The sequence below is a fragment of the Manis javanica genome, chromosome 7, assembly GCF_040802235.1.
Source record: "Manis javanica isolate MJ-LG chromosome 7, MJ_LKY, whole genome shotgun sequence".
In the NCBI taxonomy this organism is placed as follows: Eukaryota; Metazoa; Chordata; class Mammalia; order Pholidota; family Manidae; genus Manis; species Manis javanica.
Genome location: NC_133162.1, coordinates 110,142,022 through 110,168,893, shown reverse-complemented (window position 1 = coordinate 110,168,893; position 26,872 = coordinate 110,142,022). Strand labels below are relative to the sequence as shown.

At 33.6% G+C, this 26,872-nt stretch overlaps 1 protein-coding gene across 5 annotated transcripts in view; it reads left to right on the top strand.

Moving 5' to 3' along the window:
* The window catches only part of LRP1B (LDL receptor related protein 1B), a 1,876,014-nt gene that overhangs the window by 1,784,355 nt on the left and 64,787 nt on the right, over positions 1–26,872 (top strand). For all 5 annotated transcript variants that reach the window (XM_073241389.1, XM_073241391.1, XM_073241392.1 and 2 more), the window contains 2 exons: positions 5,125–5,289; positions 16,343–16,504. In XM_073241389.1, coding sequence (XP_073097490.1) covers positions 5,125–5,289; positions 16,343–16,504 — 327 coding nt within the window. The remainder of the gene's footprint in view (positions 1–5,124; positions 5,290–16,342; positions 16,505–26,872) is intronic.

The following is a 26,872-nucleotide window of genomic DNA, read 5'->3' as shown; positions in this document are numbered from 1 at the left end:
AAAAAATGAAAAAGATGCTGATAAGTACTAAACAGCAAAAAAAAATAAAAATAAAAATAGAAATTAAAAGCCAAAATAGCATGATAGCAAAGGGAAAGAGGAGAAGTCTCTGGATATCTAGGTAGATGGGCAGTAAGTTCCCTTACATTCAAGGCATGAATCATAATGGGGGAATAAATGCTATTAAAAGAAAAGAAAACCAATACTTAACTAAATTTTATGTCATGGACAAAAGCACAGTGCTCTAGAATGCCTTGAGGATCACAGCAGTTTTCCCACGAGATACACACTTGTCCCTTCATAGGACCTACCTGTTGTATTTTCCTTTGTTAGAATGAACTCCTCACATAAACACTGTGTCTTTGCCCTCAGTCTTGACCTCCACCCCCACATCTCTTTTCATTGTTGTCTACTGGGGGTTCCATATAATCTGAAGACCTTTGTGTTTTCTATGACACTGAGTGTCAAAAACTATGATAACTCTTTAATACATATTCTTTCAACATTAGATATGCAAAACTAAAGAGATAGTACATATGAAATGATGAATTGACACAAACACTGATAGATAGATATTTATGTGAACAGACAGAAGGAACAGACTTAAAGCTATTATGAGGATTTGAGTGATTATCTGTTTATAGAGTTGATTATAATTTTCTATTAAATATGACTTTAGAACAAGTTCTGCAAAGACAGATCAGATTTAGATCAAGTGGGAATGAGGAATCAGAACACAGAGAAGAAACTGAGAAGACATGAAAGCAGGGTATATAAAGAAAAGAATGAGTCATTTATTTCAGTAGTGGACAGGATGTGTGAACTCTGTTGTGGGTAGCAAGGTTGGAAAGCTTTTAACAGAGAACTGAATGTGAATTGTGATTGGTGTTTTGGATAGGTACTTAAGTGCCAGTTATTGAAAAGGGATGTTATCACTGGCACTGGGATGTACTTTTTCACTTTACCAGTTTTCTTTCTGATCAGACTGCTGTGATCTCAATTGTGATGGTAGAATAAGAGAATGAATGAACATTTTCAAATGTTAACAGGTGTATGTTCTACTTGCTGCTCTGAAAGAGTCATTAAGTAACCCCTGTGTGGCCACATATTCTACTTCACCTCTCAGAAACATTCTCAAAAATGTGAACAAATCCTTCCTCTGATTCCACACATACTCCCATAACCAGTACTCTCATAGTTGCCTCCAGCAAACTATGTCTGTTCACACTATTGTCTGGGTGGGAGGCCCTGTAAAACAGGTTGGGCACAGAAGTACACCAGGAATGCCACCAGTGTGACTCTCACACCTACTCAGATGTATGTTGTTGTTGTTGTTTAATGGTCAAGGTGCAGGAAGTTTTTGTTGTTTCTCCTTTGTAACTAGACATCACTGCCTCTCCTATATAGTAACATTCTTTCTTCCACTTTGCTTAATGCAAATTATTTTTCCGATAATCCAAACTCCATAAACACACAGAAACCATTTGACATGGAGTAGGGCTGAAGTGGAGCTTTGGATTAGCTCAAGAGCTATCACTTAACTCATTTGTCTGTATCCTCCCGCAGTCTCAGTTTCTTCTGTGTAAAATGGATTAACAATAAATACTACTACTACTAGAATAATAAATAATTTGAAAGCTATGTGCAGGGCATATTTTATGTATTATTATTTCATTTAGTCCTCACAAAACCCCAATGATAATATGCTGTCATTGCCCCTGTTTTTATAGATAAGAAAATTGAATCATGGAAAGACTCAGTTGATGGCTTGCCATTACTTAATAATGTGGTACCTCAAGATGAACCTGGGCATTCCATGCACTTAACCATTATACGATATATACCAATGCATCCAATATGACCCACAGTAAACATGTCCAGATTCACTGGAAATACTAGAGATAACATAAACACAGTGCCTAGCAAATGCCATGCATAGATACACAGTACTCTAAAATAAATCTTTCATCAAGTAGGTAAGAAAATGAAACAAGTTTTTTTCACTGTATTAATTCACTAAATTATAGACTTTTATGTTTGAAATGGGGAAGCATGTTTATCTAAGTACATACATATCCAAGATGTAAATTTTTTTAGGGATTTCAGTTTTATTCTTTCAAGCCCTGCTTGAAAATCATGATTACAGAAAACTCTTCAAAATTCATTTAGCAATGTGAAAAGAAATCTTACATTTTAAATGGTGAGTGTTAAAAAATATTCACACTGGCCATTACATATATGAGCCTTGGTAATAAGACAGCTTGGATCACTTCAGTTGGGAATAATGTAAGTAGATTTCAGAATTATTGATTAGTGTGGATAAATGCCAATTAATTTTCTCCTGACATTAACATGTGATATTGCCAAGTTTTTCAGCTCTTTATAATGACTGGCCTTTCTCTAGCTCCTGTAGTTAAATGATGAGCACACTGAATATTTTTAATTTTCATCTAAGAAATTCGAAATTCAAATGTTACTCATTCTTGGAGAAATATTCACTTGCTCTTTCCTATACTTGATTGTAATTGCTGGAGCTTTGCTTCTGGGGGTAATCTAGTTATTGACAAAAGTACCCTCCTTTTCCATTATAGAACTATTACAGTTAGGTTTTGAAAGATTGCAACCCGACTTTCATCTCATCAGGCAGTGTTATAGTTTTAACTTTTTGGTACTTAATGAGGCACATTATAGACATGCACATGTCCTAACATGCAGAGATTCTGAATATCTGTGGTGGAACATCTATAGGTGAAAATGAGCCTTCCTGTAATAATCTTAACTGTGATCATAATGCCTTAAATAGTTATCTTCAGTGTTCACATTCACAATTCTAATTAGGATATTTCATGCTGAGTGAGTTTGAAATGTTTTGATAAATTCTAAATTAAGCAAACATATTCCCACTGTAGATGTTTCTTGAGAATTTAACCTCTATATTCAACTCTGTTGGAGATTCCACTTGCATTTATGTAGGTGTCTCCAACTGAGTTATGTCCAAAGGTAAATCACCCCTTCAATTCCTGATGCTCTGTGTCAGAAACTGAATTTTCCTTAGTTTTTCCTCTCCCTTTTTCTATAGCACCAGTGTAATTTTTAGCTTCCAGTTATCTTTAGAATGTATCCACATCTATCCAATCCACATTACTCTATTGCAGGCCAGCATCTCATCTAGCCTGGAAATTTGAACAGTGTCCTGATAGCCTCCTGATTTTAGTTTAACCCCTGCCGGCACATTTGATCTCAGGCTTTTTAAACTCAACATTGCTTGGGGGAAAAGTCCAAAATCCAGGGATCTCTTAACAGTGTCTGCTTATCTCTTCAAACTCACTTTTCTCTTTGAATTCCTTCCTCCGTACCCTCTAATCCAGGTCCAGTCACATTGCCTTCCATTCAGTTCTCTATTTCCCACCTCTGGCAGTGGAAACTCCTCTTCCACCGGAGCTGAGTGCTCAGTGTACATTGTGGACACTCAGTAAATAATGGTGAATAAGAATGTTACTTCAAAATTTATGAAATTACCTCAATTTCCACAATTTTCCAAAGTACCTCAATTTCCTGTTGTATTTTAACACTGCATCTTGTAGACCCAGATCTCAGCTCTCCATCCTTCTACTATTTCAGAGATGTAGATATGGGCTAGTCAAATTCTCATTTGTGTGTGTTTATGGCATTATGCTTATGTACTTAACATTTACAAAGTTTTATAATTTTAACATTTTTTTTCAAATGCCTAATTTAATAGTCAAAATAAATCTATGAGTTGTATGTTTGTCATTATGGCTATTTAAAATAGAAGTAACTCAGGTTCACGTAGGTTAACTTGTATGTCTCTTAAGTGGCAGAACTAGGACCTAAACACAGATCTCTTTTTACCAACTGTCATTTTTCTTTATACTATATATACTGTGTATATATAGTGCCTCATGAGAATATCCTTCATATTACAAATGCAAAATTTGTAATGCCAACCTGAAACCTTCCTATGTGACAAAGTATTACAAAGTTTGCTTTACGATGAGGCAAGCCTCAGAATTGTCAGGTACTGCTGATAGATACTCTTTATTTATGACAGTGGATATGATAATACCTGAATCATTCTGTCATTTGAAGTCACTGAGGCTCTTTAAGATGCTCTTATGATTATTGCAATAATATATTCAATCTTCTGCTATATATGGGCCAGTGTGTCTTGAAAAAGGAGTTAGGCTATTTTGGTTTTACCTTATTTCATTATAAAATAGGCATGGCTTTAATAGGCACATTCTAGAATAAGCCTCAATCATTTTTGTTCCATTGGATATTGTGCCCTTTAAGTAAGGCAGTATTTCTAATGGAGCAAGGCCATGTCAACACACATAGAGAAATAACCTGGAAAATAATTTGAAACCTATCTTTTTCATAAGTCAAACTCATGTATTTTTAAAAATAATTTTGCTGCCCTAAATAATGACCACCCTTTCTTATTAATCAGACAAATGTATTAAGTACATGGATTCTACCTAATCATTCTACATATGGAAATTGTACACATGGAAGTATTTCTACACTGTTCTATTATCATCTTATGTAGTAAAAATGACTTTAATTTTTGGATGTTTATGTATAGTTAGTAAAATACATCAAACAATATCTTTTCATTTAAATGTTTTTCTATACTATAAATTATATGTGCATATACATTTATACCCTACAATATAATATATACATACTTTAAACATACCTTATATTTCAGTTTTGTTTAATATCAAACACTCCTAAAAAATTGGTCATGGTTGTCTGTATCTTAAAAAAAAATTGGTTGGAAAATATTTTATTTTTAGAAAGTTTCAATTGGTTTTACTGTTTAATGTTTTAACAAATATAGGAAATAGGCAATAATGCTTTAAGCCTAAACAAAAATAAAATTTAATTCACTATTTGTATTTACCTTACAACAATAGTTGAAATCTATTTCTTTGTGTTTTCATAGTATTTTATTTTTTCTACTTTTATATAAGGGTTATTTATCTTTGGAATTTTATGAAAATAAGTAAATCCTAGTATTCAATTTTTGTTCATTTGAATTATTCAATCCAACCATCTACTGAATGATATGTTAGTTTGTATATTTCTCCTTATAACCAGATGATTCATGCAAATTGACTTGTGAAAATGGAGGAAGATGCATTTTAAATGAGAAGGGTGATTTGAGGTGTCACTGTTGGCCTAGTTATTCAGGAGAAAGATGTGAAGTCAACCATTGTAGCAACTATTGTCAAAATGGAGGAACTTGCATACCATCAGCTCTGGGTAAATATTTGAGTGTCATTGTATATTCAAATCATCTACATTTTTCCTTATATGAAAAATAATATTACAAGTATTCCTGGTAACTTAATAGAGAATATATTAACATAAATTAAAGAATTAATTCAACATAATGTCATCTGTTCTAAATTCAGTTTATTTAAGTTCAAGTCACAAAATTTAACAATAATAATGATCATTATCATGTGCTGAGTGTGTACTCTGTTGCAGGGCTCTGTGCTGATAGTATTGCTAGTTTGAATATCTAGTCTCTAGCTTAGAATGATTAAGTAAAACCAGGTTAACAAGCCTGATGTTTCACTCCAAAATCTGCTGTTTCTTTTTTTTTTATTGTACTGTTCTCTGAATATGAAAAATCAGTTGTTACTTGAAATTAGGTTCATCTTAAATGTAAATATACTATATCTAAACATCTGATAGCATCATAATTCCTATATAAAATTATAACTAGTCTGTTGCCATTGTGATGTAGTATATTTGAAAGTATCAGGTTACTACCTGTTCAGTTATACTTGAGATTATTATTAATTTATGCAAAAAGAGTTTGCAAAAACTGTTTTCTTCAGCACATAAATGAACATTAGAACATATTTTCCTACTGATTTCTATTACATTTTAAATATATCCCCATGAGAAAAATTAACCTGATGTAAAATAAAAAATATAATTTGCAAATTCTGATATTCAGTGCAAAGGACATTATGCAACTATTAGAGTGCAATCTATACACATTTAATTCTACTACAATAAATGCAAATTTAGTCAAATGGAAAATCAATCCATATGATCTTCATATCCTGTACACATTAAATTTCTGTCTTACTTGGAGTTCTTACTGCTTCTACCACTTAAGCATTTCTTTGAAATATTTAGCATAATGCTAACTGAAAGAGTTACCTAAAGAAACATTTTCAGTGTAATTCAGAAGAGTCAAGCTGTTTCTGATTTGCATTCCAATGCTAAAAGCATTACTATTTCTTTAAGTTTGATAATTTCAGGTCTATATATATTTTTGGCTTATGATTAATTGATAATTAAGGTATTCTAACTACTTAATAGAATTCTGAAAAAATATTCAGCAGGTTGATTGAAATAAAAATACACAAGTTCTTATTATATATTTTTACTCTGTCTAAGAGAAGCTAGTCCATTCAGAACAGTATGTTCTATTGCTGTAGGAGAAACTGTAGTGCTGAGACCTTCACTGAATATGCAAATGAGAATCCAATAAATGTGTGCTAAAAGGATATGACCTATAATTGTATCTTAGTAACACAGATACCATTTCCTTTATGGAAGAAGCTTTTCTTATGCAAATGAATTGTTTAGAGGCTTTATTAGTTAACTTTTCTCACTAAGATAATAAAAATCATGGTGTTACAAACAGGTGATTTTTTGTTCAAATTGTTTCTCCAGACTTTGCTGCTTTCATAAAATCTATATCAACTTTATCTATGCATGAAATTATTAGATTTTGATTTACATAAACAATATGTTCAGAAAAAAATTTTATATTTCAAATTAGTAATATAAGGAGTATTCATGTGATTCAACCTGAGATACAGCCATGTAGTTTATTATCTTATAGCACCTAATAGTTAATAATAATACAATACCCATTTAAACCATCTACAAAGATTTTTTCACTTAAAACAAATTTTTGATGTTGTTTGGTGTTATGGACTATAGAACCTCATTATCTCCACACAAATGTTAATTTGTTCAACAAATCCCAGTGGGCAATTCATGGATTTATTCATTGTTGGTTTACTTACAGTTGAGCCTTTTGGCAAATTCCTATGTGGACACTATATAACTAGGGTTTGGGGCAGCCTTAATTAAAATTTATAAGTTGATGACAGTTGTAGAGAACTATAATAATTGAACAAAGGAAATGTCACCAGTTAATTAAAAGCACACATCTGAGAGGCATAATTAAAATTTTGCATGTGAGAATGAGTTTTCTTAATTCCTTAAGGCATCTTTTTAAAGAAGTCTAAAAATAAAATGTGAGCTATATTCATATAGGCAAGTACTAGAAAATGAAATAGTTTGACATTGATTATATCAACCAAGGTTCATGCAGTTCATTTTAAGACCTGTTCATAGGAGGAAAGATTTAAGATCAACTTTGCCTTGGGCAAAATTAAGGAAATGAGAGTAAAGATTGAATTATTCAGTCATTCTATCATAGAAAACACAGAATCATTTATGAATCTTTTTCATCATGGATAACATTAGTATATTTATGTAATTAACTATATTTACAATAATCTTCACTTTTGTGAATATTTATTCTCAAAGATATGCTCACACTGTTATTTTCCTTACTCTTAGAGGTCTTAGATTTTTAGTATTTCATGAATCAAGTTTTCATTATATATAGATAGAGAGATATATTGATATAGAGGAACAGAGCAGGATGAACTGTAAATTTGGGATAATATACCCAAATGCTCCCACTCATAAAGTTTGGGAGTTATGCAGAAGAGAAGGCAAATTTTAATTTGGGGACTTTGAAAATATAAAAAAGCAGAACTGGCTAAGTGAAGAGGTGACAGTGCAATTTTTTATAGTAGGCAATATATTTGTACTGAATTATTTGAATGAATACAACATAAAGAAAGCAGAAGCTCTCTAACTCTCTGTCACCACATCTGTGGACTTGGCAGTGAAAAGTTTTGTTCCCAGAAATGAAGCAGGAGGAAAGAGCCCCCTATTGAGGAAAGAGAAAAAATCAAAATATTTTCACTGCAATAAGAAGGGCTCTTACAATAATAGGCAACAGATAGAATTTTCCATCTCATTCATTCAAATATTTCTGTCCAGGCCACTGCCCCAAATATGATCATAGCATATGTGACTGCCCCACAAATATTTGCTCAAAGGCAAGCTTTTAGACAGTCTTGAAATATCACAGAACTGATGATGAAGCAAACATACTGATGTCTCTCAATTCACATATGTGAATTTTACAAGTTAGGTCAAGTATACAGTCATCTAATTAACACTTTTATATAGGATGTAAAGTACACAGTCACCTAAATAACATCTTATAAAGGGTAAACATACATTTAAACTCCCCATCTTTGCTTTTCTTTTACTTTTTATTAACGCAAGCTTGGTGTCCTCACTCCCTTAACATAGATATTGATTATATTTAGGAAATGATAAGAAGTGGATATTTGTTCCTACTTGCTTTTTAAGAATCCAAGACAATATTAAGTTGAGAACATAGTATTTAAAATATCACACAGTGCATATAATTTAACAAATAAGTGACATAGGGATATATAACTATGACAAAATAAGTAGGAAAAAACAGAAAGCATAAGAAATAAATGGCAGGTGACAAGTCTCACACACACATGCACACAAACATACCCAAAAGAAGAAGAGGGAAGGAGAAAAGAGGAAGGAGGAAGAGGTGGATAAGGAGCCAAGTCAAACATAGATGAAATCAGAATTCTTTCTTTTTTTCTTCCATAGAATATTATACCGATCCTTTCTTATTACTGTTTCTTAAAAAACAGATTGTTGGGTTTTGTGTTTTTGCTGAACTGTATGAGTTCTTTAGATATTTTTGTCAGATATATGATTTGCAAATAAACTTTCCCATTCACTATGTTGAGTTTATGTTTTGCTTATGGTTTTAATTGCATTGCAGAAGCTTCTTAGTTGGATGCAGACCCACTTGCTTATTTTGTTTTTCTTTCTCTTGCCTAGGGAGACATAACCAGAAAAAAACTACTAATGCCAGTTGTTGAAGAGTTTACTGCCTGTTTTCTTTCAAGACTTTCATAGTTTCAGGTCTTATATCAGGTCTTCAATCCACTTTGAGTTTACCTTTGTATAAGGTTTAGACAGTGGTCCAGTTTCATTTCCTTATATGTAGCTGTTCAGTGTTCGCATCCACATTTAATGAAGAGACTGTCTTTTCCCTTTTGTATATTCTTGCCCCCTTTGTCATAAATTAATTGGCCACATAAGTATGGACTGATTGCTGTACCCTCAGTATGTTCCATTGATCCATGTATCTATTTTTATGCCACTACCATACAGTTTTGATTACTATAACTTTATAGTTTAATTTGAAATCAGAGTGCATGATGCCTCCAGCTTTGTTCTTCCTCAAAATTGCTTTGGCTGTTCAGGCTCTTATAGTCAATAAAAATTTAAGAATTATTTGCTCTAATTCTGTGAAAAATGCCATTGGTATTTAAATCTTGGTATTCAAATACCATTCAAATGCCATTGGTATTGAATCTATAGATTACTTTGGGCAGTATGATCATTTTAGTAATATTGATTCTTCCTGTCCATGAGCATGGAACAGCTTTCCCTTTATTTTGTTGTCTTTAATTTCTTTCATCATGCCCTGTAGCATTCAGCATGCAGGTCTCTCAACTCCTTAATTAAATTTATTCCTAGGTACTTTGTTCTTTTGCATCAAGAGTAAGCAGGATTGATTGAAACCATCATTCTTAAATCACCACCAGAAGAAAGTGCCCATGGCCCAAAGCTTACAGCAAGCAATTTTGAAATGTTCGGCAAGAGTTTTAAAAGTTTCAATGTCCTTTAACTAAACAATGTCACTTTTAGAAACATATCTCAAGGATTACAAAATAATAAAAGTCAAAATGTTCAATGTAGTGTTATTTATAATATAAAATTGGATATAAACACCTGAATTCACATAGTTAATTTATAAGACATATCTAAAATATGAATGCTATAACAAAACCACAATTGTAGAATATATAACACTATAGAAAAATATTCACATTATCTTTTAAAGTTAAAAATAACAAGAAATGAAACAGCTTATATGAACCCAATATGAAAAAAAATTCATAGAGTCTATATGAAGAAATAGATATTTATACTTTATTTTCCAAGTATTCCACAATTAATATGCATGACTGTTAGAATCAGAAACTAAAGTAACAATAACTATTAGAAATTAAAGTAACAATATTTATTATTGGATCATGATAATTAATATGTATATATATCAGACTGCTTACTATTAGACACTTCTCTCAGTCCTTGAATGTTCACAACAAACCTAGTTGACAATGAAAGTAAGATTCTCTGTAATTCTGCTGCGGCTTCATGAATCACAGTTGCTGATTCATTTGGACCATATGGTGAGGGTAGTTCTAAAATATTTAGTCTTATGGCTCTCTAGGCTAATATAAGAAGACTTGAGTGGGCTTACCTGTATTCACAGAAAAGACAAAAATGTTTCAGCTTCATTTCCACAATGCTACCTGAAAATGAACTTTCCAGAAGTCTAAATAGATTGTGACCTATAATTTGAAACATGTCAGAATATATTAAATGGTTCCTGGAAGGCAGCTAGGTAAAGAACACAGTTCTTCCTTTTCTTGTCAGGGTTTGCTGAATAGTTCTCCGTAATCTTTGTGATACTTGAGACAACCCGACAGCTATATAGTCAACTTGCCAAAATTTTGTGTAAATGGGCACTCACTTTCAGTCCAGGAAAACATTAAGTGGAAAAGTAGAATGTCAAATCTTTTTATCAAAAAGACTAGCAAATTTTTAAAGTATTCAAAACTTTTATTATCTGAATCTAAGACAGATTTCACAAAGGAGAGTAGCCTTGGGGGATAAGAGGTCAGAAGATAGGCTTTCTGGTTGCAGCCTAGTAACTAACTGAAACAATGCTGTGGTGATTCATCCTTCTGTTTGTTTTTTAATTTTGTATAAGGGAACAAGAATGTGGCTTTTGTCCAAATATAAAAATGTTGTGAATAAAGAGTATGTAACTTTGATATAGTATTTTCATAGAAGAACATTAAATGTAAACATTTGTAAATATGCTTTGCAGTTTAAGTGTCAGTTAAGTGCTATAACTTACACTCAATGTGTTTATCAGACTATTTGAACTAAGCAGTAACTACATACAGAAGACTAGTTTGGTATAAAACATCATAACTAGGGACAAAAATTTCTAAGCACCAGCATGATTCCATACACAAATTAGTATTAATTCAAATAAACTGCTTAAAAAGAGAACTGATTATAATGTTCACTAACAGCTATCTATGTTTCAGAAATAATAAACATAATCACTGTGTCATAGGAAGTTCACATGTAATTAATTTTGTTTACATTCTCTTGGGGCAATCAACCACATTTTCATATTGTGTTTGTATAGAAAAAAGAGTGATACTTTGTCCAATATTGAGCAAAGAAGTTATTTTGCCTACTTAAAATCATATAATATTCATTAAATTATACTGATGAATAACACTTGATATATTTAATTCTTTAATTATTTATTCTTCTCACTTTATAGCATTTACTCTAGTATTTTTCAGATGTGAACTGGAGTGGTTAAGTAAGAAAAAAATGGAATCTGATAGCCTAGATTATCCTAAAATCAGTTCTCTAAGACATTACCTATTATCACTGAAAATCAGGAGCATTGTCTGCTCAGATCAGAAAAATTGCTATGACTGTATATCTAAAAATAACATATAGTTAAGCAGGTCCATTTATCTAAAAGTAAACTGGAACCAAATCATATAAATGTAATGTTCATTTAACAGATACAAACGTTAAATCATTATGATATTGTATTTACATATCTATGTAACAAAATATTCAGTTGTTATATATTTTAAAATATATTATTCTGAACTGGTATATTTGCTATGTTATGTCCAAACAAATAAATATGGGGAAAAGTGTACATCAGAATTCCATGTGGAGTTTCTTAATAAAAGCATATGTATTCAGTCAAGTTCAAATAATAACCTAAGATGATAAATTGTTTAATAATAATAATAATAAAACCAATACAACTACTAATAATAAATCTACCAGTAATTAAGTACTTACTATGTGGCATTGTACCAGATGTTTTAGCAGCACATGGTAGGCATTACTATCACCTTATTACAAAAATTAAATTTTTGCCTCCAGTTTCCATTTATCTATGAACAAAAGCAAGGTAAATAAAGCAATCTCCATTTTTTGTATGCATCTGATAAGGCACTTTACTAAATGTACAGTGTTGAACTGGAATATGGAGTAGGCCATGCACTGTAACAACCTCCAGTCTACAGAAATCATCTATTCCTCTGAGGACAGTGGGAGGAGAATTTTCTCCCTTGGGGAGTTATGGGAGTAGTTGATAAATCTAATCAGCAGCCAGGGAGATCCACACTCACACATACAATAAGGGGCGAAAAGGAAGGTCTGGCATCTAGGAAGGAGAATAAACCCGGAGTAGGAAACTTGAAACAGAAACATTCAGGCAGAGAGGTAATTATTGAAGCCATAAAATTGGATAATCACCAGAAAGAAATTTGGAAAAACATTTTTCTAGAGACAGAAAGAAAAAAATAAAGGCAAGTGTAGAAGAACAGTCAGAAAAAGATAATGAAATCAGTAGCGCTGATGCTTTTAAAAGCCAAGTGGAGACAATTTTCATTAGTCTTTGGTGTTAATAAAAGTAAAATTATGGAAAAAATTATTGAGGAAGATGACAATGAAGAAGAAATCAGTGGATTGAGAAGTTAAGAGAGTAGAGATAAGCTTTGCAAGAGTGCATCAATATATAGTAAAGACAATGCCACACATTAAGTCCTCCATTCCCAACATGTCTTAATACCAAAGAGTCACTACTGATTGACATGAGCAATACCCACAAATTGAGGCATTTGGCCTGTCCTCTAAGGGAACAAAGAGGCATAACAAGTTAGGACACATTATTTTGTATATTAAAAAAAAAAACTCTAAGCTCTGTGAAGGATTGGAATGTGACTTTGTGATCAAAGACTTTATTTTGTCATATACTCGTAGAACTGGAAGCAGTGAGTGTAGATTTTTTTTTTTAATTTCAAAGATGTACCACTTCTACAGCTTGAAACTATTGGAATCTAAGAGAGTGATGGAGAATTCCTGCTCTGTCTCCTTACTGCCATACCAAAAAAATTCAAATTTAATTTTATAATTTATCTTAAATAATAATTAATAAATAAAATAAATATAATAAAATATAATAAATAAAAATAAATAAAATATAATAATCTTAAATAAATAGCTGAGATAAAATGTGTAATTTAAGAAAAAAGTCAGAAGGTTGTTCCTGGAATGTTTCAGTGCCTTTGTAGACACAGTTATAAAGTCATACCTGTAAATGAGGTATCTCACGCAGTGGGAATAATAGTGATAATCAGAGCTAAAATGTAACATTGTTTTCTATGTGCCTGGTACAATTAGAATGCTTTGCATGTATCATCACATTTGTCCTACCTGATTCTAGACAATAACATAGGGTGGTACTATTATTATCCACATTGTTCACATGAGGAAATAAGCAGAGAGGTGTTATTTGCCCACGGTAATTGGCTCAGATAGTCTATGAATCCAGGCAGTCTGACAACCTACACTCTTAAGATCTGAGCTAAGAATTCTACAGAAACTAGACCGATGAGGGCCAAGAACAGCTCCTCTCCCTCCTTCCCCAGGTCAGTTGATGCTCTTCCTGACTGCGCTCCCCTTGCAGGCTGTCAGCTCCTGCTCCCTGGATGCACCACTGCTGTCAGTCTATACCTCAGTCCTTGTAATAGTGCTGCTTCCTTTTCAAATGTCAAAATGAAATTCAGCTCCCTAAAAACATACTTATTAATGAGTCCATGCAACTTGTTAGGGTGCCCCCAGAGAGATTCTTGAAAATATTACATGGAGTCCATTATAAAATTCTGTGGCAGATGATTAATTTCCCATCAGCAAACGGAAGATCTGCTTTATCACCATACTGTTTTAAGTTAGATAATATTCCCATGAATATGAAGTTTCTACTTGTCAAAAAGAAATCTTTTCAAAGGAAGAGCAAGAGGAGCTTTTTGAAAATAATTCGGCCAAAATCTAAATGATGAGAGGCATATGCTGGCGGTGAGGGGACAACCTGGTCAATCTGCCCTAGTTTCAAAACAGCTGCAGATGCGGTAAAAGTCTGAGGTCATTTCTCAGACTGACTGGAATGGAGGGCTTTTCAAGTGCCTTGCTGAGCTGTGTTTGTTTCTTTTAACTTCAATCATTTTAATTTTTTTCAATGCTCATTAAAAAGAGAAAAAACTAGAAAGTAGTGTAGAAAAACATATATCTGCAGTGTTTAAATCCTACCTCCTTATGGCACTTTTTCTGATTGTTTTAAAGTGTTTTGATTTCTCCTGCATTTTCTGTATACTTTGCTTCACATTTAGCTCATGTTAACTGAGAACCTGTTTATTCTGTTTCTCTGTAAATCATCTACTGGTTCTTGCTGATGAAGTACTATTCCTTCTGTTCAGGGCTTAGCTTTTCCTTAGTAACAATGTTCTAACAATTACCTACCCTCATCTTCTAGCACTATTATTCTGTTCATTCTGTCTTCATTTTTCACCCATTATTGTTTCAGTGAAGATATTTTGTCTGTATGTAAGCAACAACTAGAAAATCCACTGACATGAATAAGAAAAATATTTAGCTTAAAGTTTTAAAGACATTTTCTGGCAATGGAAAATATGAGGTTACTCAGCTTTTAAAGTATAACAGTTTACCTTGTTTCTCAACCTATTAATAGCATTTCTCTGCCACCAAACTAGTAATATTTATAAACAAGGTTTAAAGCAATGCTACTCACTATAAAAAATGTCTGTAACTTTCTTCTTTGAGAACAATAGCTTCTAGCATTTTTAAGTTTGTGGAGCCCTTTCAAAGTAAAATAAAATAAACTGTGGAACTGCAGTTTATTTATTCTCTTGGAAATGCAGGTGAATTTTATTTGGAGCCATTTTATTCATTTAAGAATGCTTATCAAAAATGTGGAATTGTCCTTCGATGTAGAATGTAGAATCTATGCCAACAGAGAAAACTTACAGTACTTTCATACTTCAAGGCTGAAGCCTTATACTCGTGCATTTTTTATGATCCTTCTAATTATCCTTCATGTCTACAGAAGTTAGAGAGGAGGTGGTTGGATAGTCTCTGATACTAGTCAACTGAGTGACAATTTCCTGAATCCTAGTTAATTGACATCTATAATGAATTTTTTATTTATTCTCTCTTTTTATTTCTTTCCATTTGTGCAACTTCTAAACCTTATTCTTTCCCCATTGCAAATGATAGCCATTAATCTTGTTTTGTTTTCTTTCACTTTCCTGCAGAGTTAGTTCTCTGTTCCACTTTCTACTTTGTCCTTGGCAGTCCAGGCAGTTAGAGAGACTAATTCCTGATATAAGAGTAAACTGTTATGTTCAAAACACCTTAGAGGATTGTTTGCCTTTCATTGCAATGTTAGTTCCCACAGAGAAAATAAAGAAAAATATCTGAAGATGATCCATCAAATTTGTTGTGGAGTGTTGTTAACATTAGACTAATTATCTTACTAGACTATCAGTGGCAGTTCTTCACCATGAATAAAAAAATCAAGCAAAATGAAATAAAATTGGACTTCGTAAGTGCTAATATACCAAATGTAGTTTGTGTCTTTAAATCAAATAAAATACTAATGTTCACAAATGTTTTCTAGATGACACACACTCTTCAAACTTATACTTATTTATAAAAAGTCTACTTTTATACTTGGCGTAGATTCAGTAATGATTAGTATGTGATGATTGAACGCTGGGAAATATGATTGTCTCTGTTTTATGTTCTAATGATTAATATAGTCGACCCAAATAATTAAAAAACTAAAATGGACATGAAAAGAGAAGTGCAAAGAATAACCCAAGTACTTTAAAGTATAAAATACATGTATGCTTGTATAATTATTCATAAAACGAGCTTTATTTCACCTGATGTGAACCTGGGTTATCTTCTAATCTAGGCTGCATTGAAACATGGGAAGGCAGAGATCCAAAGAGCTTGTGTTACTGCTTCAAGTCACAGATTAAGTAACTGACAAACCTTAACCAAAATCCTAGCTTCATGAATCTTTCTAGTGAGGATTCCATGAAAATTAAGCCATTTCAGAGAAATGATTTGCTTTCTTTTACCTATTTTTTTTCCAAAGGGAGACCCACTTGCAGTTGTGCGCTGGGGTTCACTGGGCCCAATTGCGGAAAGACCGTTTGTGAGGACTTCTGTCAAAACGGAGGCACCTGCAGTGTGACTGCTGGGAACCAGCCTCGCTGTCACTGCCAGCCTGAACACACTGGAGACAGATGTCAGTACTGTAAGTTAGCGCAACACCCCACGGCGGGCTGACAGTGGGCTTTGGTGTTCACATGAAGTAATTTTCTTATTGCTCTGTCTTCATGCTCCTTATCTCAGATTCATCCACCCTCTGTTTTTTCAGGTTCACTTCCTCTGTCACCCCAACTCCAACAATTACTTGCATTGTTCCTCATCCTTTTCTTGTTTTAAAGATTCTGTGCTTCCTCCTTCCCCAGCTTAGACTCCACGGTTCATTGTTGTAATCATTCCCTTGTATATAAACCTCCTCCCTTATATTGCACTTTCCTAAAAAAGACATAACCATGGTTAAATCTGGTCTTAGTCTGTTCTCAACTGGGGCCCCATTGCTGGATGCAACTGAGGAAACACAGACAATCATTTAGACTGGTCTCATTTGAACTTTCATCACTAATCTCAAATGGGCATTTATGCTTCTACTGTACCTCACTAATCCATTGACCCTCCTGAATGTATCTGTTCAGTCTTTCCCTTTCTCCTCCCCAACTTCATACTCAGCAGAGGAACTTGCTTCACTGATAAAAATAGAAGTTGTCCAAAGAGAACTGCCACAAGTTCTCATCACTGCATCCCTCAAATGACTTTTCCTATACCCATATTCTCTGTTTTCCTTCTTACAAATAGGAACTGCATGCTACCGCTAAAACTGTACCATTCATGGAGATATTGGATCCCTCTTGATTCGTGGACACACCTCTTTGAAGTGACATCCGCTTTCTCCTGCTTTATCATTTTCCTGTCTACCTAGCCTTTCTTGAAAGGCATAGCCTTATCCCACATCCCTTTCTTGATACAACTTCATTTCCTGCTCATTTTTTTTAACAGTAGCATTGCTCTAAAGATTTATTACGCTCTACAATTCCTCTCTGCCTATTTTTCTTTTGACCAATTGAGTGCTTATCTTCACTCTTCTGATTGAAACATCTTGAAACAAAGTCAAGTTAATTAATTTATTTTAATGCCATCCATCTTGTCATACCCAATGGTCAGGTCTCAATTCTTATTTTACTTCTCCAGTCAGCAGTTAATCACTCCCTCCTTAAAATGCCTTCTTCACTCATCTTTATGTTTATGACTCCCATGTTTTATTACCATTTTACTGGTTGCTGCTTCTCAGGGCCATTTGCTGGTTTCTTCTTATCTCTCTGGCCTTTTGACCATTAAACGTTGGAATGACTGTTGACTCTGTCCCCATATGTCTTTTCTCCTCTGAAATACTCTCTCCTTGAGGCTATGATCCCTGTATAATTCTGTGCATTGGAATGACGTTGACAGCTTTTATAAAATACAGTTTCCCGAACATCATCTCCAAAGATTTTGATTCTGTTAGTCTTCAATGGGGCATCTATTTAAAGTTTTACAAATGTTTCACATATGTGATCAAGATTGAGACATATTTCCTAGATGATTTCAAATAATTGCATGTCTTTCAATACCACTCACATACAAATGATTCCAAATTTATATCTCTAGCTGAACCTATGAAAATTCCAGATTTTTATACCTACATGTCTATTTGACAGCTTGACTTGGCTCTAAATTAACCTTATTTTCTCACCCAAAAATGCTTCTACCATAGTTTTCCCTCAGGTCCAAAATCTTTGAGTCATTCTTGACCCCTGTCTTTTATTCCCCATCTAGATCCTTTGAAATATATCTAAAATCTGAATCCTTTTTTGTTACCTCCATTCTACTAGCTCATTAAAGTTACCAGCATCTCTTACCTGGATTATTGCTAATGTTTCCATGCTTCTTCTCTGTACCCTCTATATCTATTCTCAGAAAAGCAGCTACATTTCTATTTTATCCATTGTAAAAAAATTTCCATCTCAGTAACATTTACTGAGATTTTCTACATCCAGGCATGTTATAATTACTTCTTTTTTTGTTGTTGTTAATTCCATTAATTCACTTAATCCTTCTAATGAGATAGGTATTGTTTTATTCTCACTTTACAGAGGAGACTACTTAGGAGGCATAAAGTTTCCTGGAGATGACAGTAACTGGGAGAGCCAGGACTCAAATCCACACAATCCAATCCAGGACCCACACCTTTAAAAGTTACTTAAACATTCGGCCACCAGACTGATTTCATTGAGGACCTTATAGAGAGTGGCCTAGCTCTCTGGTCATCAAAGACAGTACATGAAACACCGTAAAATCAGGCTACATTCACTGACTTAGTTGAGATCAAGAATAATATTAAGTATTTTGCCTGATATTAAAGCAGGGGGCCACTTCTGCTACAACCAGATTCAATTTCAAATTGATGCTGATGCCACTACCCAAAGCCCCATGCCCTTTTTCACATGGCTTGCTTAACTTATTTCTTAAATGATATACGTCACAGGCCAGCAGAGTTTACCTGGCAAATACAGTCTAGTTATATGCATGTGTCCCCACTCACATACTGCCCACATCCTCATTTTCTCCCAGTAACAGAGTGTAGTATTCCAGCATGACTGCCATCTACTAATTCATGGGTGTTTTGTTTTGTTCTTTTCAGCTCCACCATTCTTGAAATACCAAATGATTTCCAAGCAAATCAGGGACAATGCCAACTACCATCCTACATAATGCAGACCCTTCTTACTATCCAAACTGTATTTGCAGCTTCTACTTTATTCTAGTAAATTTGTCAACTTACCTGGCACTGTGACTTCCCCTTGCTAATATCTTCCATTCAAGTGCATTTTCTTTGGCTTTCTCACCTTTATCTCTGCATGTCAAATCCTATTTCTCTGTGTCTGTCCAGCTTAAGCACCATTTCCTTTTTAAAGTTGTTCACATCCTCCCTCAGTTTGAACTATTTCTTTCTCTTCTGAATTCACAAATCATTGCCCTTTACCTCTTTCTGACTCTATTCACTTTTACTGAGTGGTATTAATTGTGCACATTCCTCCTTGCTTGGGATGACCTCTCTGAGACTATACCCACCAACTATAGCAGTTGTGAAATAAAAAAATGAACAAATAAATAATCATACATAAGTAAATGAAATCAGTTTGGAGACAAGTTAATAAAAAGCAATCAACCTAATGTACAAAAGCTATATTTAATCAGGGTACAGCCATCTGGTATTTTTGCATGGAGCTATTTCTCAGTCCCAATTGGTCCATCTTCATAGAACATCAATCCTTTTTTTCCTTGATTTTTTTTTAAGTTGAAGCATCACCATTCTTGATTCTTTCTGAACTCAGGTAATAAACAAATAAATAAATACTATATGGCCATGATTATAGCAATTTGGATTCTTAAAAGAATAAATTCAGTTAGCTTATATTTTAATTGGCAACTTAATAGAATCACAGTCTGAGGGAGCCTGATGCATTATAAAAAGGCTGCATTATAATTTTATTATCACTATTAGCAGTCATAGCACTTTCCACCTTTAACTGCAAAGCTCTTATTAAAATTAACCAATTAATCCTTAGACAGGGATTCAGTAACTTGCTCAAGGTCCCGCAGTAGTAATATTATAGTCAGAATTGGCCCCCAGGAGTTGTTGATCAAGATGTCAACAAACATTCCTTCAATATTGTGATGCTGTTCTTCAGCAGCAAAATAAGTCTGTGGACAGTATCATTGAAATGATAAATCCACAGCTGACAAAAGCATAATAAATTTAGGATCCATTATATGTGAGTCGGCAAGGTTCAGTGGACCTGGTGTTCTGTCAAAATTGTATCTTGCATATACAAAATCTTCTCTCTATAAATGAAGGAATGACAGAATGGTTCATTACAATGCCTAATTAAAGGTCCATTAGTGGGAGGTAAAACATCAGTTCTTAGTAGTGCTGAGTAAAAACATTTTACAACTCTAATGGCAACATAAAATCCTGAGGTATGAAATGCAAACTAATTTTACCAACAACACCCGTGGAGGAGAGACAGAGATAAATAATGGCAAAACTAAAATGAAGCATTCTTTAAGTAAGTTGTTCAGAAACAAATACAGCTTGATTTCATGCAGGTCTGGAGCAAAGATTTCTACTACAAGTCAAAAAATATTAATATTAAGCAATGCATTTTGCATTTAAATCTAGATGGTAAACATAAAGTCAATAATATCTGAGGTCATTTGCAATTAAATAGTCATAATATTAGGGCAAAAGGACCAATGAGAACCAACTCAATCTGTGTCTAAGAGCCAGGTATTCAAATCAAATGGCAATCTGTCTGTCCTTTCAGTGATATGTTCAAAGGCCTCTAGTGATCTGCTTGGGAAAAAATTATAATTTCAATTATAACTCAGTTTATTAGAAATACACCTGTATGGCTTATTCCCACTGGTTCCAGTAAGTACAGCAATTAAATAGTATCTCAAATTTATAATATTAGAACTACCTGACAGTAATCCATACATATCATCTATTGTAACTGGTATTAGAACCATAGTCCATCAAGTAACTTGAATAGTTAGGAACTGTAGATAGACATAGCCTACCATATGTGGTGACATGATGGGATTATTTTTGCCATTTGCCTTCCAGAACAGTTTTATTCTATTAGTCAGTTAACATGGTTTGGTGTATACAGTGAGTCTATCACTATGTCAGGCATTGAGGGAATAGTGATGTCAGACATATTCCTTGCCCTCAGTTTACAGCCTAATGCGTGATTCTATAAAATAAGTTATTATGGGACAGTCTAATGAAACACAGAGGTTTGCAGAACCTAGAGAAGAACAAAGAATTCAGTCTGTATGAAAGATTTTTTGGAGTAAGGGTCATCTAAGCTGAGACCAGCTAGCCAAATGAAGAGAGGAAACAATGAGTGGAACAGCATTTACAAAGGCCAGTATGGAAAGACTTTTGAAATTAATCTTTTTCTGTTTCTACTGTATTTTCCTAGGGAAGGGCTGGCAAGGAAAATAACATTCACTGAACATATATAATGTGTTGGTCACAGAAACACAAGCTGTTACGTATTATTTTATCTAATATGTGAATATATAATATTTTAGTAAATGCCCATGTAACCCTGTGAGTTTATTGTTATTAGTCCAATTGACAAGTGCCAAAAAATGAGTTGAGCCATTCTCCATAATCTACCAAGTTAGAGAACAGAAGAGTCAAAAATTGTCGCCTTGTGTGTCTGACTCTAATGGTAGGCTGCTTCAGGTGTATTTTCCTGCCGTTTAATATCCTGCCCATTCTCTTGCATCTCTGTAGATTCATTGCGAGAACACTCAAAGCTCGGGGTGCACACTGGCTCATCTTGGTTACTGCAAGTTTCTACTCCAATGAAAAGAAGTGTTGATAAGAATTTTAATCTTGAGCTTACTTAACCCTATCGCTGGCCCAAACAGCAGAAACTCAAGACTTTAATAATGATCAGGAAATTAGAGTAGTACTTTTTCAGTTGCCCTGATTAGTATGAAGGCCAATTAGAAGTGAATCTAGAACTCCAAGGAAAGGTTATTTAAAATTGAAACTGTCAGTCAGGACTCACTGTCTCCTAAGTACTCAAGAATTCGAGATTCTTAGAACATTCACACATAGAGTGACAAAGCAATTTGCAGCCCTGGCTACTGAGTGCCCCCCAGTTCTTTTTCTCTTGGTAAAGATAAGCACTGCCTTTACTGGGTCTCTTATCATCTCTTGCCTGGATTACAATATACTCACTTAGGTACCCTTTTATCCTACCTTGGAAATCTGTTCATGGTCTCCAAAATGTGTCCCTTTAATGGTTCACCTGGGAGCCCTCTGGGTCTTTACATGTGGGATCCTGAATGTGTGCTAAGCCTATTTCCCCCATTTTGTCTTGTAACTTCCCTTCCCCCTAAAACAGTCTGCACTTCCCTTTGGTACTTTCACTCCATATTAATTGCATCATTCATGTTCTTCACTCTCTACTCCAATAAAATTTGAAACAGATCATGGTGTTTTGCACACCTCATCAATCTTGGGCAGTAATTCAGGGCCTAAACTTAGTAGATAGTATTGGGTATGTGAATGAGCATAAACAAAGTAGAATGATTCTGTTTCTAGCCTGCCTGATCCAGTTTTTTCCTGTGTCCTGACCAAGTCCCACTCAAAATTAGAGTCAGAGTTCTGGACCACATTTACTGACCAGCTCATTAAGATCCACACCCATGAGATACTTTGTGCTTGTTTGTTCAATTTGAAAAAAAATAGTGTACAAATACAATTAGATCTGAATTAATGTGGGTGCAAGAAAACAAACACATTTATTTTCTCATATGTCCTTGAGAGAGAACAGCAAACTAAGGGAGAGATAATGTAATAATTTTATTATTTTACTGTAGATGGTTTAGAAGAAATTTTTGGAATTACAAAAATGTTGTTGAAGACAATTTTGATCTAGTAGTAAAGCTAGAATTGCTAAAAACATATTTTTACTATAATGTTATACCATCATTTAGAAAAAATGTAAGAATAATGAGAGGGAAAAGATTTAGGGAAAATGTGCTTATATAAAAAAGAAATTATTGTAAACAGCAGTAAATATTTGTAGCAGATAGTATATCATATGAGTCAAAGTAAATATTCTAATTATTAAAATTAATTTATTTAACTGATATATATTGAACACTTATGAGTACTATTTATCATTCTAGGAATTGAGGATACATCAGTATAAAATCTCTTGGAAATCATTAGCATAAATAATTTCTGGTGAATAAAAAAACCACATGGCATATCTTTTCAGATTAAAAGCCAAATAAAGCTGCAATTTAAGAGTTATATAGTCAAAAAAGGACCTGGAGATCAGAAATAAATTTTATTCTATACAACTTAGAAGCATCCCATCATTTTTTAATGCAATTAAGTTTCAAATCCCAATGACATGTTTATAAATTCAACTATTGATAAATTTTTACACTATGTCATATAACTTATACCTGGATTTAGTATTACTGAAATAATTTCAGTATTACTGAAAAAAAATCCTTAGTAATGCTCAATTACTCTTGCTGGCATCATGGCACCAACTTTTTCCATGCCAGCTTCACTTGATTTTGAGAGAATGCCAATCTCACATATTCTATATTTAAAAAATTTTTTTTATTATGATATTCTTGATGTGCAATTACTTGAACAACATTATGGGTACTAGATTCCCCCTATTATCAAGTCCCTTCCACATACCCCATTACAGTCACTGTCCATCAGCATAGTAAGATGCTATAGAATCATTACTTGTCTTCTTTGTATATACTGCCTTTCCTGTGTCACCGCCCCCCTACATTATGTGTGTTAATTGTAATGCCCCTTTTTCCCCCTTATCCCTCCCTTCCCACCCATCCTCCCCAGTCCCTTTCCCTTTGATAACTGTTAGTCCATCTTTGGATTCTGTGAGTCTGCTGCTGTTTTGTTCCTTCAGTTTTTTCTTTGTTCTTATACTCCACAGATGAGTGAAATCATTTGATACTTGTCTTTTTCCACCTGGCTTATTTCACTGAGTATAATACCCTCTAGCTCCATCCATGTTGTTGCAAATGGTAGGAATTGTTTTCTTCTTATGGCTGACTAATATTCCATTGTGTATATATACCACATCTTCTTTATCCATTCATCTACTGATAGACACTTAGGTTGCTTCCATCTCTTGACTATTGTAAACAGTGCTGTGATAAACATAGGGGTACATAAGTCTTTTTCAAACTGGGCTGCTCCATTCTTAGGGAAAATTCCTAGGAGTGGAATTTCTGGGTCAAATGGTATTTCTATTTTTAGTTTTTTGAGGAACCTCCATACTGCTTTCCACAATGGTTGAACTAGTTTACATTCCCACCAGCAGTGTAATAGGGTTCCCCTTTCTCCACATCCTCACCAACATTTGTTGTTGTTTGTCTTTTGGATGGTAGCCATCCTGACTGGTGTGAGGTGATATCTCATTGTGGTTTTAATTTTCATTTCTCTGATGACTAGCGATGTGGAGCATCTTTTCATGTGCTTGTTGGCCATCTGAATTTCTTCTTTGGAAAAGTATCTGTTGAGCTTCTTTGCCCATTTTTTAATTGGCTTATTTGATTTTGTTTGTTGAGGTGCGTGAGCTCTTTATATAATTTGGATGTCAACCCCTTATTGGATATGTCATTTATGAATATATTCTCCCACACTGTAAGATGTCTTTTTGGTCTGTTGATGGTGTCCTTTGCTGTACAGAAGTTTTTTATTTATGTAGTCTCACTTGTTCATTTCTGCTTTTGTTTCCCTTGCCTGGGGATGTATGTTCATGCAGAAGTTGCTCATGTTTATGTCCAAGAGATTTTTGCCTGTGTTTTCTTCTAAGAGTTTTATGGTTTCATGACTTACATTCAGGTCTTTGATCCATTTTTAGTATACTTTTGTGTATGGGGTTAGACAATGATCCAGTTTTATCCTCTTACATGTAGCTGTCCAGTTTTGCCAACACCAGCTGTTGAAGAGGCTGTCATTTCCCCATTGTATGTCCATGGCTCCTTTATAGTATATTAATTGACCATATATGCTTGGGTTTATGTCTGGGCTCTCTATTCTGTTCCACTGGTCTATGGGTCTGTTTTTGTGCCACTACTGAATTGTCTTGATTACTGTGGCTTTGTAGTAGAGCTTGAAGTCAAGAAGCATAATTCACCCTGCTTTATTCTTCCTTCTCAGGATTGCTTTGGCTCTTCAGGGTCTTTTGTCATTCCATATGAATTTTAGAGCTATTTTCTCTAGTTCATTGAAGAATGCTATAGGTATTTTGATAGGGATTGCATCAAATCTGTAGATTGCTTTAGGTAGGATAGCCATTTTGTCAATATTAATTCTTCTTAGCTAAGAGCATGAGATGAATTTCCATTTATTAGTGTCCTCTTTAATTTCTCTTAAGAGTGTTTTCTAGTTTTCAGGGTATAGCTCTTTCACTTCCTTGGTTAAGTTTGTTCATCTCACATGTTCTTGAAGCAGTGCTTAACCTTTTAATCAAAACAAGTTTAAATGATTTAATCTTCTACTTTCATGCCACATTCACATTACTGACAAGTGTTTACCCATATTTTTCCAACTTAAGTAAGACTAAATATACAAAGTAACATAAAAGACAATGAAACACAACCTTAAAACTGGTTAATTGAAGTTTCAAAATAACCTGCCATGTAAGTAATGGTTAGTAACTGTGTAAAGAGAGATTTTTAATGAAGTAAACTGAATATGCCCACTTGGGAGGCCTCAAAAAAAAAAAGGCTTTGCATGAATAGAATCCATTCATGATTGTGAATCTGCTGTACTTGGTATTAAGTAAACTGAAAGGATTCATATTTAATTTTCTGTAAACAGAACTGTGTATTTGAAAACAACGTAGTACATAAATTGTACACAGACAGAAACACAGATTAAGCAAAAATATTTACTTGAGGTTTATCTCAAACCAAGCAAATTGTTTCAATTTAAATGCATCTGCTAACATCATTTTTTAAATAATTAAATCAAATGCTGATTTATGAGTAATTTTAAAACAGTGCTTTATATTGGATTTGGAATGTCATCTGACATGTTTTGAAAAAATGTCATGAATCAGGAATCTTTAAATGCTTTAGAGAAAAATAAAATAAGATTCCTATCTTTACTAGTATGACAATCTTCATGTTATTAAAGATTTCATAACGATAAACTGGTATTGCTATTCTGTGTTCTGCAAAAGATAGAACCTCCTTTGGTAGTTAATACTCTGTTAGAAAAACTTTTGTATTTATCCTATTGATAAAAATGGCAAGAGAGTCAGTATGTCATCATTAGTCAGTTCCCGAATTTAAAAAACAAAAAATTTCCAAACTCTAAAACTCATGACTTCTGTGTCCCAGACTGAATAAGGCCAAAGACAGGAGGAATGATTTCTAATTTACCAATTTGGTAACCTAATAAGAGCAGACCTTTGCTTAATTCAAAACAGTACATTCATAATTGTATTTATTTACTCAGTTTCATTCTCAGAGTACAAATCTAATTATCATGTTTGATTTAAATAAAAGAATACATTTTAAAATCTGCTGTTTTCCAACAAATAGAGTAACACTAAAAGGAGCAAATGTTAAGTGAAAAGGAGATAAAAACAATTTTTCACAATCTATGTACTTAGTTATGTGAAAATGAACTATTAGGAGAAAAAAAATATTGAGGGTTGCCTTTGAAAAATCAGACACATTTTAAATATAAGATACTCTGAAGAAAAGCAAGTTCCTTGGTTCAGAATATCACTAGACTATTAATCCAAAGGTTAATAGCTAAATTGGAATTTTTAGATCTTCATTGCCACTTGAAGATCCATGACTAAATCTGTGATAATGATACGATCAATCCAATTTTCAATTTGATGAAATAATTTCAGTTTATCAGTTTTGAGAACTGAGAAAA